The sequence below is a fragment of the Miscanthus floridulus genome, chromosome 10, assembly GCF_019320115.1.
Source record: "Miscanthus floridulus cultivar M001 chromosome 10, ASM1932011v1, whole genome shotgun sequence".
Classification (NCBI taxonomy): Eukaryota; Viridiplantae; Streptophyta; class Magnoliopsida; order Poales; family Poaceae; genus Miscanthus; species Miscanthus floridulus.
Genome location: NC_089589.1, coordinates 2099385 through 2114971, shown reverse-complemented (window position 1 = coordinate 2114971; position 15587 = coordinate 2099385). Strand labels below are relative to the sequence as shown.

At 46.3% G+C, this 15587-nt stretch overlaps 1 protein-coding gene across 3 annotated transcripts; it reads right to left on the bottom strand.

Annotated features, from left to right (window-relative positions):
* Positions 1–5344: 5344 nt before the first annotated feature.
* On the bottom strand, positions 5345–13256 carry LOC136486073 (stress response protein nst1-like). 3 transcript variants are annotated; one of them, XR_010766656.1, is made up of 5 exons: positions 11544–13256; positions 10490–11415; positions 7575–7833; positions 7380–7466; positions 6347–6486 (listed from the first exon to the last, which is right to left on the bottom strand). XR_010766656.1 is itself a non-coding variant. In XM_066482844.1 (3 exons), the coding sequence occupies exons 1-3, from the start codon at positions 12870–12872 to the stop codon at positions 6234–6236; spliced, it is 2508 nt and encodes an 835-aa protein (XP_066338941.1). In that variant the 5' UTR covers positions 12873–13256; the 3' UTR covers positions 5345–6233. The 3 variants fall into 3 exon arrangements, 2 of the variants coding, with proteins under 2 accessions (XP_066338941.1, XP_066338942.1); XM_066482844.1 differs by lacking the exons at positions 7380–7466; positions 7575–7833 and having other exon boundaries at positions 5345–6486; XM_066482845.1 differs by lacking the exons at positions 6347–6486; positions 7380–7466 and having other exon boundaries at positions 7512–7833.
* Between the last annotated feature and the right edge of the window lie 2331 nt (positions 13257–15587).

The following is a 15587-nucleotide window of genomic DNA, read 5'->3' as shown; positions in this document are numbered from 1 at the left end:
TCTCCCTTTTGTGCGCTTGTCGTTCTCGTACGGGTTGTGTGTGCACTGCCAAGTGCCAACTGCTCCTGCTCCAAACGACAATCAGACTGAGTTGTCAATTCTTCTCTGTTGCAGCAGCAGCAATACCTACACGGGGAGTATCATGATAGGCTGCTCGTTCTATGGCGATGAGCATCCGAGTCATCGGTGATGAACAGATGCCATCCTCCAAAAAAAGAAATGGAATCATTGCCCACACCGGAATAATATGTGGTTGCAGACGTACGTGGCAGTGACCCATCCAGAAGGATCCCAACAAAAGCACAAAACAATAATTAAATGTATATATATACACACATATAATTGCTGGTGAGGTCAGGTAGGTGCGCTGTGCATGGATTATTCGATCGGCGAGCGACGTTGCCCGGCCGCCGCGCCACCACCGTAATCCATCCAACAGCCTACAAAAACCAGATGCATGCCTCGTGTCTCCTATTATTCCAAGTAGGACCTCAATTTAATACATGTAGATATATGTTGCCTTGAAATGCGTACGTATGTACTCTGCATAAGTCAGGATTGGCGCATTATAGGAAACATATACCACACGAAACTGGTGAATTGAGAGATTGGATAACACAAAACGTACAGAAACGAGCGACACCAGTACATTGGCTTCTCTGGCTTAATCAGTAGCAATATTCATAACAAACAAAAAACCTTCTTGAGAAAATAAATTCCACCAGTATGTAGTCGACATCTTTCCCTTTTATTATTCAAGATAAACATGTAGAAAACTATATATATTTTCAATCACCTGGCTATTATAAGCATGTCTTAGTTTTACCAAGTGGTTGCTCTTAACAAGAGCCTCAACTGCAATCTTTTGAAATGCACCCCTGTGGTCATATGAGATTATTCGATCTTCAAATATTGTTTCTTGCATTGGTGATTAAGATCATACTAATATCCTGGGAGACATGGAATGAGTGAAATGCACATGTTTTCAGCCACAAGGAAATGCCAAACAATAGGCTTATGACAAAAATCAAGGTGGCGGGGACCTCAGATTTTGATAGGAACACAACACCTGGCGGCTCTGAACTTACGGGAGTAAGACTTTTTTGTCCTCAGTCTCAAAGCCAAAGAGTTTTTCTTTTCTTTTTTATTTTTGAGCTCCCATTTCGGATTTTTTTTAATTTTGCATGACCCTCATGGAAGTCTTCTCCTAACATTTTAATGGAACATGAAACTCTCCTACCAATTTGTTTTAGAAAAAAATAAGGACCACACGTTGTTTCATGATTGATCTTTGCAAAGTTCAAGACATCTGATATATGAATCAAGCCACAACTATGGGCCACATCAGGTATTGTTGGGTGAAGGAAACATATACCACATGCATCGTAGAATGAATTCAGCCATCATTTTGGAAAAGATTCATTGTGCTGCTAAATTAAGTTAATAAAACATAATTGAACATAAGTGATACAAACATGCAGCATCGAAAGCAGAAGGCAAACCACCTGGTCGTACCCATTGTAGGAGGTGAGTAGCGCTCTCATTGCTCTAGGAAGCAAAAAAAAAAGGGTGCATATTTCTTCTGATATATAAAGTCATAGTTCCTTCAATGTTGCTCTAGTTTTTTTTGTGTAACTATTTTGAAGCTAATAAAGGTTTCCTGTTGAAATGTTGTAACTCATCTAGCTGGTTTCAATGGTGATTTCCATTTTCTACTAGATATAAAAATGGTTTAGTCTAAATGTTCAAAGTAATTCATTTTATATGAAACTAATACAAAAATTAAAAATATAGTACTTCTTTTTGTTGTCAATTTGGACTTATTTGGATCTTATGTGTTCTTGTTTCCATTGCTCCATTGCTCATCACTTGCTATTTTTTTTGAATTATCATTTCATGCTTTGCTTTATTTGATCACACTATTAGTTGATTTCATGATGTTTGAGACCCTGTTTTTTTTTCTAAACCACTTAGTCCCCTCGCGCCCTCCCGTCTCCTTCGTCCTTCACTTGCAGGAATTTCTTATGACCCCTCCCTCCCTCCCTCCCCTAAAATGATCCGGACCGGAAGCGGAAGAAATTGTGCCACGCGGGGCAGGTGGGTAGAAAGAAAGAAAGGGCAACCGGTGAGGCTGCAATAGGATCCCGGCAGAGGCAAGAGGCAGGAGCGGAGCGGGCGGGAGGAAGAAGCCGGAGGAGGACGGACGGGTCGGGAACGGATTTGTTCGTGCGACGAGGAGAGGTTGGGAGGAAGAGGAAGAGTGGAACCACGAACATGAGGGAGGACAGGACAGACAGGTCCGCCCGTCGGTCGGGCCGTCACCGTCAGTCATGCGCGAAGCCTGGCGGGGCCCACTTGGCAGTGGAGGCGCCGAGGAACGCGGTGGTTGACGCCGTCTCTGCAGGCCCACCTGTCGGCGGATGGAAGCTTCTCCAGGCGTGCAGGCACGACACCGACGCAGCAGCAGCGAACGCCGGATTTGCCTTGGGTTGTGTTTGGGTTCCGACTGTCAGCACGTCTGTTGTTGTCTGTCCAAGTCGAAAGCAACGTCCTTTTTCCTTTTGGAATTTTTTCGGACAAATTAGGGTACACGTACGTATACACATTGGGTAGTACTACGTGTTTCCCGCGCACTAGAGGCTAAAGATCATTCTAATCTCTTCTTTGCGTGTATTTAGATATGCACGTGTGTTGTGCGTACGGTGTGAACGTGGAGTGTGTGGATTGTGTACGTCCAAAATTGTACCCAATCAAAAAAAAGCAACGTCCTTTTATCTTATGAGTTAACACATTATTTAAATGGTAAAAAGAAAGGTAAAGAGGGGTTGGTTGCAATCAAATTAGATATGAGCAAAGCGTATGACGGGTGGAATGGGCTTTCTTAGAAAATATTTTGATTCAGATGGGCTTTAATATCAGATGAGTTCGGCTTATTATGAATTATGTTACCTCTGTTACTTATAAAATCAAAGTTAATGAAGGTTATACCCATCGTATTTTCCCTCAAAGAGGCTTAAGACAGGGTGATCCGTTGTCCTCTTATTTATTTATTTTACGTGCAGAAGGCCTATCAGCAATGTTGCAAAAAGCTGAGCAAAGGGGCAAGATTGAAGGCATTAAGATTTGTCTGACGTGCACCAAGAGTAAACCATCTATTCTTTGCTTATGATTTCTTGATACTGATGAAAGCAAGGGCGAATGATGCACAAGAACTTAAACATATTTTTGATTTGTATCAACAGGTTGCTGGTCAAAAAATTAACAGAGAAAAATCATCAATTATGTTCAGCCCAAATACAGGTCAAGAAATTAGGAGCCAAATCAAATCTGATCTTTCTATTGATTCTGAAGCAATGAGTGAACGTTATTTAGGTTTACCAATCTCCATTGGAAAATTAAAAAAAAAGCAGTATTTGAATACATCAAAAAGAAGGTTTGGAGCACGATTCAGGGTTGGCAGGAAAAACTTCTATCAAAAGCTGGTAAGGAAATCCTTATTAAGGCTGTAGCGCAATCTATTCCCACTTATGCGATGTCATGTTTTGACCTTACAAAAGGTTTTTGTGATGATCTCAGTATGATTAATGCAAGATATTGGTGGAGCCAGCAAGACAACAAACAAAATTCATTGGCTGAGTTGGGAAAAATTAACAAGATCCAAGAAGAATGGTGGTTTAGGTTTTGGTGATCTACATCTTTTTAATTTAGCAATGCTCAGCAGGCAAGCATGGAGATTGCTTACAAGCCCTAACACCCTTTGTGGCCAAGTGCTAAAGGCAAGATATTTTCCAAATTAAGATATTCTTCATTGTGCTCCTCGGGATGGGATTTCATGTTCTTGGAGAAGCATTTTGAAAGGGGCTGAACTTTTGAAAGGAGTTATATGGCGAATTGGGAATGGAGAGAAAGTGAAGATATGGGAAGACCCATGGCTGCCCAAAGGCTCAACAAGAAAACCAGCAACACCTAGGAGGTCCTGTGTGCTGACAAGAGTTAGAGCTTATAGATCCAACAACAGGAGAATGGGATGAGCAACTAATACGTGATATATTTTGGCCACAAGATGCTGATGAGATATTACGAATTCCTATTAATGAACATATGGAGGATTGGCTTGTTTGGCATTTTGATGCAAAAGGGCTATTTTTAGTCAAATCAGCTTATAAACTTGCTGTGGCGAGAAGAGATGCTCAGATAGGACAGGATGCTTCTAGTTCTGTAAGTGCAAATGGAGGTGAGAAGGATTTTCAATGGATCAAGATTTGGCAACTCAAAGTCCCTAATAAAGTTAAAATGTTTGTATGGTGCTTAGCACATAACAGCCTCCCTGTCAGAAGAAATTTGGCCAGACGTGGGGTGAAATTGGATACTATCTGTCCTGTTTGTAGAAGATTGGACGAGGACTGTGGGCACATCTTCTTTAAATGTAAATTTACAAAAATGTGCTGGCGCTTCCTGAATATGGAAGACATCAGATCTGAATTGGTAAGCTGCCAATCCGGTTTAGAAGTCATTAATAAGATCTGGATGTTATAGAATAATATACAATTAAAAGTGTTTGTTTTTCTTTGAAGATGGTGGTCGGCGGAAATAAGGCCATTGATGGTGGGAGGATGCCAACAGCAACTGAAATTAGTGGATCTGTTTCTTTCTTTCTCATGCAATTCGAAAAGCTACGTGAGACTAAAGAGAGGGTAAAATATGTAGCTTAAGGCTCCTGGACACCTCCCCCAGAGAACATTTATAAAATCAACTCAGATGGTTCTTTTGACCCAGATAAAAGATCTGGAGGATGGGATTTTGTGGTGAGAAATATGAATGGAGAGATATAGGCAGCTGGGGCTGGGAATATTCGGCATGCTTCATCGGCCTTACATGCTGAGGCAATTGCGGTCTATAAGAGCATTATTCATGCAGCTCAGTTAGGTATGTCGCAAATCATTTTAGAAGCAGATGCCATGGTTCTGGCAACGGCCCTCAAGTCAACAAATATAGATCGAAGTAGCATTGGGGCTTTGGTGTTCAATATTCGAGACATGATGCGATCAGAGTTTTCTTTTTGTAATGTCTCATTGTGTAATAGAAGCTGTAATAAGATAGCTGACTGTTTAGCCATCCACGGTGCTTATGTTTTAGATCCTGGCTCATGTATTTACATGAGCGAAGTTCCATCATATGGCTCCGTTTGTTTCGCTGAAAAAATAAGCTGAAACACTGGGCCTATATAATGGATATTGTATTTGACTATTTGCCTTTGCATAGAGCTTAATACATGTGATGCATTTAAAAAAAAAGTCAAAAGCAACGCAGCAGTGCATGGGACGGACGCGGTTTTTTCTTCCTCCCCTCCCTCCCTCCAGATCCAATCGGCGTCTCTCAAACAGTCGCATTTACGAGAGAGGATTCGTTTCCAAGAACAAGAATAGTTGAGCTTCGTTCGTTACATTTGCGGTGGCGTGCAAGGCCGCCGAAGCAGCACGCGCACGACAAACGGCACACGCATGTTTCGCAACACAGCACCGCAAAGGTCGGTGGTTGCTGCTAGTGGTGGCCTGGGTAGTAGCCAGTTTGCCACTGTCCAGTACAGTAAAGAGTAAAGACTACCGACTGCTGAACCAAACCACTTGCATGGCCGCTGCACCCATCAGATAACACCATCCTGCCTTGCCCTGCTATTCTCAGAAAAAAAAAGTGGAAACATATGCTGATCCCAGCATCACCAAAACAAGATGATTCCTAAATATTACTGGATACTAACAAGCACCATCTTCTCTTCTCCCATCATGTACCAAATACCTTCCACCTACAGGTTTGTTCAGATTGGAATACCCACCCAATCGTCAGGGTGTATACGAGCGAGCCCTTCATGGTATGCTGCTATCCACTACCACTTGCACAGAACGACCTACATATATATTAGTACAGCCGAACAACCACCTTCAAACAAATCAGTCACATATAGGCACGCGCTATTGCGCATTGCCAAAGGGAGCTGTGTCAGTGTTAGCGGCGACCCAAGACATCAGCGCACCTGTGCAGGGCAAGTCCCCATGCCCATTTTTCACTGAATCCCAGAGTTCATACGACGACAAGTGCCAACACATCAGGTGAAAGTAAGTTTCACCTGATGCAATGCATCAGGTGGCGGCGTGGCGCATGTTAACAGGTCAGGTGAGAGTGCTACTAAACAAAATGACCCCATATCTTTTTTGGGTCAATGAACAGGGAGAGCCTTATCTCCTCGCTAAGTAACCCCCTGCAACACTCAGAGGGGAGGCAAGGAAGTTTTGGCTCAGACACCCTCCATTCCCTTCTATAACGAGGTTTGTCCCTGCTGCGCTCTCTTTTTCGTTGAAAGACCACACGGAGGACTGGACATCAGGACTTGTCGAGCAAAATAAGCCTCCTCCGCCACCGACTGGTGCGCTGGACGGCAATGAAAAATGGCCACCACCTTCCTGGGCTCCATTCAGCGACAGCTCCCCCCTGCATACATAATAACCCCAACAGAGTCGTCAGATCCAGCATTTCACTTTTATCAACGATGGTAGTATGAATGTACGTATGATGATAATACTACCCAAAAAAACATGAAATCAAATAAGGCATGGATAGTTCAAATGTTTTGTCAGGCCTAAAACAGAAACCAAGCTGTGTCATGCAGACAACACCCAAAGGGCACAACCCATGGTAAAAGTAAAAGATTTCAGGCACCCAGTGCCATGCAGACCAAATGAACTCAATTTCAAGCCAACAGCTTCCAGGGTACAAGTCGTAAACTTGAAACAAGCAAATTCAAACGCCAATAGACCAAGCCCAACACAAAAACAATCGAATCTTGTATGCTAAGTTTCCATCAGCTTGGAGCCTGTTGATAGGTCAAGTGCTTCTGGCCTGTGTTGTCAAAAAAAAAGTGCTTCTGGCCTGTGTTGTCAAAAAAAAAGTGCTTCTGGCCTGTAGGAAGTAGGAACCAGATGGTCTGTCATACTACCTGAGTATTCAAAAATGACTCAAATGAACTAGTCATGCTAAGAAAACTGATAACCCAATTTCCACGTTCCCTTGAGCCAAATTTCTGTGGGTAGCAGCCCACTTGCGTAAATTGTGTGGATATCTCTCCTCCTAGAGACATCGCCATGGGATAAGACTGAACACCCCATTGGGCCTTGTCTTTGAATCCTCCGGGAACTCTAGTTTTATCCTAACTGGACTAAAACTTTCATCGCACATGGACTAGGCTGCCTGCTCTTTCATCACAGCACCTTTACATATGCTTTTCAAGTATGAAGGAGCCTGCCCCAACCATAAAGGGCGTACTCAGTGCAGAGAGCTCCCGATCTGTGCGGGGTCTAGGGAAGGGTGTCAGTGGCAAGCCTTACCCTCGACTGTGCAATGCGAGGAGACCGCGACTCGAACCCGGGACCTTCCGGTCACAGGCGGTAAGACTCTACCGCAATGCGAGGAGCCTGCCCCAACCATGCAAACAAAAAAAGGTAACAGTTACCACCTTTGCAAAAAATGTTCATCGTATGTCTAATTGAAGTAACAATTAAAACTAAAAAAAAAAGGCGTACCCAGTGCAGAGAGCTCCCGCTCTGTGCGGGGTCTGGGGAAGGGTGTCAGTGGCAAGCCTTACCCTCGCCTGTGCAATGCGAGGAGACCGCGACTCGAACCCGGGACCTTCCGGTCATAGGCGGTAAGACTCTACCGCTTGCACCAGGCCCGCCCTTCAAAAGTAACAATTAAAACTACGCCCAATAATTAACAGCAAGGTCAAACAGGATGCAGTAACCAAACACCACTGATGAACAGCATTTCCAAGAATCCAACCACCTACAGCGCAGAAGTTCAATGCTATCAAACTACATATTTCAGAGAACAAAAAATGTTAGCTCAACAGTTGCTCTTATAAAAAAAACATGCATTCATATGTTCAAGGATTGTGGCCTTGCACAACCCACAACCCATAGCAAATATTTAATCATCCATTTTGGACTTTTGGCATCAGCCGAATTTCATTCAATCTCCAGCTCATCTAATCGCATTTCTTGGACATAAGACCATCCCAACCTTAGACATAAAAATGAAACTAGAACACTCGCTATCAACCTATACGTATCTCATCAAACTGCCTGCAACAGAACAGCTTAGCCTGCGGCAAGTTCTGATTTTGCACCATCTAAGTCTAGCCTCTAATTATGTCTCAAAAGCAGCAGCCCACACTATTTAAAAATACAAAAAATCAATGCAAACAATGGATGATATAAACGTAGAAGACCATGATTTTGCAGGAAGCATCCTATAAAATCAAGTGTTTAGTCTGCTTATCCCCTCCAAAACTTCTTCTCATTGTAAACACAGAACCTGGGCAGTTATCAGAAATCAGATGCTTGAGTACCCCTGAGCTATTGAAAATAAAAGTTACTATTGGAAAACAAATCTTGACCAGACCACAAAATCTAATACACTAATTGTGAGGAGCACATCATCAAGACCAGGGATAAAAACATTGGCTAATAATCCGACAATTCTGACAACTACCCATCTCTCCTCGGTTTCTGTACCCTTCTTTCTAATCAATTTAGACCTAGCAATAAATTTGCCTCTGAACTGCCTTAAGAAAAAGGTATTTACTTAGCACATAATTTCTAGCTGGGCTGAGAGAAACCCATGGCCAAATCATTGGTCAACCGTGCCATTGTTGTAACATATCTTGACTGACGACACATTTAGTATTAAGGTTCAACAATCATGAACAGTGGAAGCAAAATGACCAGACATATCCAAGCTAGCTTATTCATTATGGCAGTTTGTCAATTCATCGTCATTCACGAGCAGAGTAGACCACTTAGCGCCATAACATCAATGAACCATGATCCATGAAAGTGCGAAATATCAGAAACGCACATGTCCGATTAAGTGTTCCAAAAAGCTTTAGTCACTAGAGAGACTAACTAGGATTAGGCAGACACTCTGGGTAGAGTATGTGGCAATTAAGCAGTAAGCAGGATGGTGTTGCCTAACATCTAGGTGGACACATAGTGACTGCAAAGACCAAAATTGGCGTGACTAACTCATGAAACATATGCAAAAAAAAAAAATATATATATATATATATAGAAGCACCACTGCCCTGCCCCAGATTACACGTCATTCTCATAAATAAGATCCACAGAGAACTCCCACCTAATGATTGGAGAATAAAGAGCACTGCTGCCTTGAATCTTTCAAAGAAGAAAGGATCATCCATACACACACAGCATCACACTCAATGGGTTCAACAATAAAGACGAGTATCAATTAAAAACCAGTGTTCAAAAAGGCGACGCCTTAGGCGCGACTAGTCGCTAGTCGATGGGTTCCCGCCTGGCCTATGGGGGTAGGCGGACATCTACGCGCAAAGAGGTAGGTCGCCGGTGGGGGAGGTCGCAGCGGGAGGTCGCCGGTGGGGGAGGAGCTGAGAGCGGCGGCGGGCGCGGGCGCGGGCGCATGCGTGGGCGTGTGCGGGCGGCAGCAGGCGGGGGGGTCCTACCTGGCCTAGGGGGTAGGCGGACCCTTAGGCGGCACCAGCTCGTCGGCGGCGCCGGTGGGGGAGGAGGAGCTTCTGGCGGAGGTCGCCGGTAGAGGAGGAGCTGCGGGGCGGGGGCGGGCGCGTGCGCGGGCGGCGGCGGGCACGCACTAGAGGAGAGAGAGATGCCGGAGAGGGAGAGGAATCGGAGGCGGCGGCTGATGCGGGCTACCGAACAGAGGAAGCGGCGTCGAGCAGAGGATGCGGGAGACCGAACAGAAGGATAAGGTTGGAGACCTGGAGTGGGAGATGGGCTGGACTGTTGCCATTTGGGCCTTTCTATCTCTCTAAGCCAGCCTTTCAATCTATCTAAACCCACTATTTCAGCTGTTTATTTTTTCTTTTAGAAGATAATATATGTATATTAGTATATATACAAAACGCCTAGAAAAACGCCTTAAAACGCCTAGGCTCGCTTAAGCTCGCCTAGGCTCTAGGCTATGGGTCATCGCCTAGAAGTCGCCTAGCGCCTAGCTGAACTTTGTTAAAAACTCAGCAATGCTAAATACCACGATAATTCACTATGCTTTTCAACGGTCTCTAATTTCCGTACATATAAATGTACTCGTTGAAGTAAGGAGTAATCCACAATCACACTTGGAGACTTCACTCGTGTTTAACTATGTTCATGCAAATTTAAGCAGATGTCGTCAAATGATTATCATAAAAAAATGTCAATAATTTGGTGCTTAAATGGATTGATGCATGGAACTATACTAAGCAGTTAACTGGAAAACTCGAAGGACTCACACAATAGCATGAAACTAGCAGTTGTCAACATCTGGGGAAGGCCAACAACTATTCTATAATGAGTTATTATACTAGGTTTCTAGCTCAAGTTAAAATTATATGTTCAGCGGTCATGAAAGCCTTTGTTGCAGCAAATTTTCTGAAAAGAAAGGGGGATAGGAAAGTACTTACTTGGGCCAAGAAGGACCAGGTGGTCCAAAGGGGTGTTCACGTGCTGATTTATTTGGAGACCCAAAAACCAAGTCATTGCGTAATTTCCCTGGTATTTCATGTGGAAGGAACAGGTTTGGTGTATCAGGTGGCAATTGCTGGAAAGGAGCTTTCTGCAGCCAAGGATCAGTGTCATTCAAACCAGTACCCAGGGGGCCTTTTGTTCCGCCATTGAAAAGATTGGCACTATAGTTTAATTGATTTGTCTGTCGAGGCCACTGACTCTGAGGGCCTTGCAGACCTAAACTTTCATGAACCAATGGCGTGCTCCACATTTGCCATGTGCCTTGCTCACTGCTAGCCTCAGGCTGAATAGGACCACCAGGCCGTTTTGCAACTAATAAGTGCAGGGGCTTGATAGGCTTTTGTTCAACCATACGAGATCTAGAGAGAGGCGACTCAATTGGTGAAGGCCTCCCATGTGATTTCTTGGCGACATCACTCGAGATGAAACCACAATCCAAGTCTGGAGGGAAGTTATCTAAAGACTCTGAAACTGGCCCAAGCAATGCGATTGCATCTGGATCATAGCATGGGTCCTCAAACTGTTCTGAATCTTCAAATACAGCAGATTCTGCATCATCATAGAAAGGCTTATGTCCAGCAGGAAAATGAGGTAGTGGCTTATTGGGAGGAACTCCATTAACCGGTGGAAAACCTGGAAATTGCATGGACTGGCTCAAACTTGGCTTGCTGTCCAGAGGAGGATACTGAGAGAGAAATGTATGAGCATTGCTTATTTGCGCTCCATTTGGTTCTGGCTTCCGATTCATATCACGAGCTGAAGTTGTAGCATCAGGACAAGGGGAGACTGATGCTGAACGACTAAACAGCTGATGCCATGACTTTTTAAAGCTGGTAGGGGCTGCCTGCACATTTGGACTAACCTGCATATAGCAAAATACAAAAGGTGGAAGATTTAAGATGGAAATTCAAGTAAAAACTAAAAACAACTAATGCAATTGGTTCTGACAACAAGATTTGTCATTAAAGTAGCAATGCCCTTGTTACTCACAGGTCGATTAAAATTAGTCCATGAATTTCTGGTTTCCCCAGCTGAAGCGGATTTGGCTGCAGCTTGCCTGGCTGCATGCTGGACATCTCTTTTGGCTGCATCACCTTGGTCAGTTGCAGGAACTACGGGTCTGCTAACCTTGTTAACTTGAGGAGCAGGGGCCTGAGCACTTCTGCCAAAGAAGGAACCACCGCCAAACCCTCTTGATGAAGATAAGAAACCACCCGTCATACGGCCAAAGTACTTTGCTCTGCTCCCCACTGTCTTATTACTACGATTGTTAGCTTCAAAGTAATGAGGCTTGTAACCCTCACGTCTGCCAGAGTCAATCTTTCTGTCGAAGGCTCGCTTCATGTCGCCTTCTCGGCCCAATCGTCTATCAATGTCCTCACAATCTGAATTACTCTTGCTTGACCCTTTGTCCTCTTTCTTCCTCCTCTCCTGGCGCCGCCTCTCTGCCTCCCTCCTAGCATCCTTCTCCCCAACAGGGGTAGCGCTTTTGGACCGCTCCTCGGCCTCGGCTTTCTCATCCCTCAGCCTCCTGCGTTCCTCCACCAGCTTTGCCATCTCTTCCCGCTGCTTCCTTTCCTCCTCCTCCAGCATTTCCCTCTCCAGCCTCACCAGCCTCTTCTCCTCTGCCTTCCTCCTCGCCTTCTCGACCCTGCTCTCCTCAGCTTTTCCCCCATTCTCCCCTCCCTTTGCCAACCTCTTACCATCTGGGCCCAAGCCCTCACCGTCCCCTGACGATGTAAATCTGAATATCTTCCTCAATGGCCACCTCACTGTTGCTGTGAAAAATGACAACAGCAGGTGCCATGAGAACCCCCAGAAGGAGGTACTGGCGCCGGAGGAGCAGCGCAGGTCGAGCCAGTCTCCACAATCCTGAGCGCAAGGCCACCTGGAGGGGGCCTTCCCGGCCGAATTAAGGTCGAGCACGGGGCGCTTGGAGACGTGGCCACAGTAGGAGCACATGAACTTGCCGCCGCCGGGGTTCTGGTCCCTGTAGGGGTTGCTGCAGTTGCGGCAGCGTCGGGTGGCGGTCTTGCGGAGCTTGTGGAGCTCAAGCGCGTGCGCGCGGCGCTCCTCGCGGAGGCGCGCGGAGCGGCGGGCGCGCCAGAGGGAGAGCCGCGGGAGGAGGATCTCGTACCAGAAGAGGGTGAGAAGGAGCACGGAGACGCAGGCGAGCCGCGGGGAGGTGACCTCGAAGCGGTAGGCGGCCGGGAGGAGCAGCTGGGTGGCGGCCCAGATGGCGATGAGCGGGACGACGAGCCACGGGAGCATGGTGGCGACGCGCCGCGACCAGCGCTGCACGGCGCAGAGCATACACATTGGGTTATCCGGCCGCCTCCGCTGCGCAAGCCCCCTGCTGGATCGCCAGCGCCGTCGAAGCCTTGAAGGGCGGGTGGGCGGGTGGGTGGGTCGATTGGTCGGTGGGTTGCTTGCTCGGCGGGTAATGCTGCGATTCGATTTGAGGGAAGGGGAGGGAAACCCTCGAATGGGGGAGCGGAATAGAAGCGGGCCGGTCCTTTTTTTGCGGCGATGCGAGATGCGGCAGCTAGGAGGAGAGCGTGGGGAGAATGGATTCGAGAACGGGGAGCTGGAGGTGGGCGATGGCCATGGCGAAAACCCTAGCTTTTCCAATCCCTTTCTTCCCTCTCCTCGGTCGGCGACGGAAGGGAGACGAAGCAGCAAGCCGTGGCCGTGAGAAAACCAGGTAAATCCACCACGAGACGCCATTTTTTTTCTTTCTAATTTCTTTTCTTTTTCCTTCCTTCGAGGAAAAGCCTTTATCCTCTTAATAAATTATAAGCAGTTTGAGATTAAAGCTACAGTTATAGAATTTTAGCTTTGACATTAAAGTGACTGAAAACGATAAACATGACTTTATCCTGAATGGTAGCTTAACTTGAACAGTTCTAAAAAATAACCTAGACATATAGGTAGAGATAAAAAAAACTCATATGCAGGCCATGTTTGATATAGATAAATACTCTCTCCGTTTCAAATTATAAGTCATTCCAATTTTATCAGAGTCAAAGTCTCTCAAGTTTGACCAAAATTATATTGAATTATAAAGATTTATTATAACATCAAATATGTATAATTTGAAAATATAATTAATGAAGAATATAGTGATACTTATTTGGTGTCACAGATGTTACTACTATTATTTAAATTTGGCCAAACATAAAATGCTTTTACTCTCTAACAAAGTTAAAATAATTTATAATTTGGGATGGAGGGAGTAGCTCACATATAGGACATGTTTAAATGGACATTTGTTGCGAGGGGCTTTTACCTACAGATGTATCTAGACTTAGGTGTTGGAAATCGAACATTTGGGAGTGACGTCCGCTTGAACAAAATTTTCATGGTGGATCCATATAGGCGTACATCACCACGAGAAAATAAGACCAAGTAACATATTTTGTATAGCATTGAGTCCCCAATTTGTGATGCGTACGCCATAAAAGTTCATTTTTTTAAATGCAATGGGGAGACGAACTATGCTCACATGATTATATTACCATAGATTCCAGAAAATTCTGGTGGGTGACGGGGCAAATGCCCCAAAAGTTTGGCTTGGCACCACAATTACAAGGGAAATCACAGAGATGGGGGGAGCAATTACATCGGGCGAATGGAACTCCAGAAATTAGCTAAGGCGGCGGAGCTTCTGGGAAGTCGACATTGCCATAGGGTGGTCGTGGCTTTGTAGGTGACCACTAGTCTCTCCACACTTGGCGTCAACCCTCTGAAAACACCATCATGTCAGTGTTTCCATAGCTCCCAACAGCACAAGAGGAGGAAACTTAAGGCCACTTCCTTGGGCACTCGTCCCAGCACACTGGTCGTCCACAGGTTGTCGACGGCGACGATTGCATTTGGCCACCACCCTATCTTGTTCCAGAACCTGCAGGCGAAGGAACACCCTGATCCGCATCTTCTTTTTGTCATTTGCACAAGTCACAAGTTGCATCCGACAACAGCCCCTTCTTTGCTAAATTTGCCTTGCACTGGATCCTGTTCTGAACTAGAGGCGAGGCGAAGAACTTCACTCGTGGTGAGGCAAAATTGCGCCAGACAAAGTCGAAGGAAGGCAGCTGTTGCTCGCCCCTGATGGACGCCTTGTAAATGAAATCAGCCGCCAGCTTGTTGTCGTTCTTGGCGAAAGCACAAACCCTGTCATCAGGGGATGTCTCCAGCCTCAACTCGTGTAGAAGATGGCTCAACTGGCTCAGCTCCCTTTCTACTTAAAAGTATGGAGGCCCTGAGATTGCAGAATTCTGGGTGGAGGTACCATCTGTTGGGCCCACGGTTTTCATGTGGCACGCAGCCTGGCCGTCTGGCCCGTTTAAGAAAAGGTTTTTCGGGCGCGCCGATCACAATCTTCGTCTTCCTCCTCACTTCTTTGAGATCCCTGACGGCTCACCGCTCCGCATTCTTTCACCCCTCAACCAAATTCTTTGGTGTAGGTTCAGGCCGCAGCCTTTCTGTGTCCTGCCACGCCTATAAAACGCACGACTCTTATGGAAGCACACCCAACTCAGCTTCAGCATGCGCTCTGAACACCCAAAGACAATGTCGCAAGCTCGCATCCTTCTCGCGGTGCTGGCCATCACTACCATTGCGGCGGCCTCCGAAGAAGACGCGCTCAGCTCCGCGGTCGTTCCCACCCCTCCAGTCCTAACACCTCCGGCGCCAACGCCGGAGCCGTGCTCATGTTGCGACCTATGCAACATAGTGCCGGGGCCGTTTTTGGCCGTTCCAGGCGGCGGGTCCTCGTCGTCGGCGCCCATCCTGCCCCCACCGCCGTCTCCACCGGTGCCGGCGCCGGCGCCGCCAGCGCCCGTGAACTGCGTCACGGCCTCGTCGGGGCTGGCGCCCTGCGGGACGTTCCTGACGGGGGGCGCGGGTCCTCCTCCGACGCCGCAGTCCAGTTGCTGCAACGGGCTGGCTGCGTTCCTCTCGAGCGCCAGAGCTGCAGCGCCGGTCGCTGGGCGGCAGAGGCTCCGGTGCCTCTGCCCAATCATCCACGGCGAT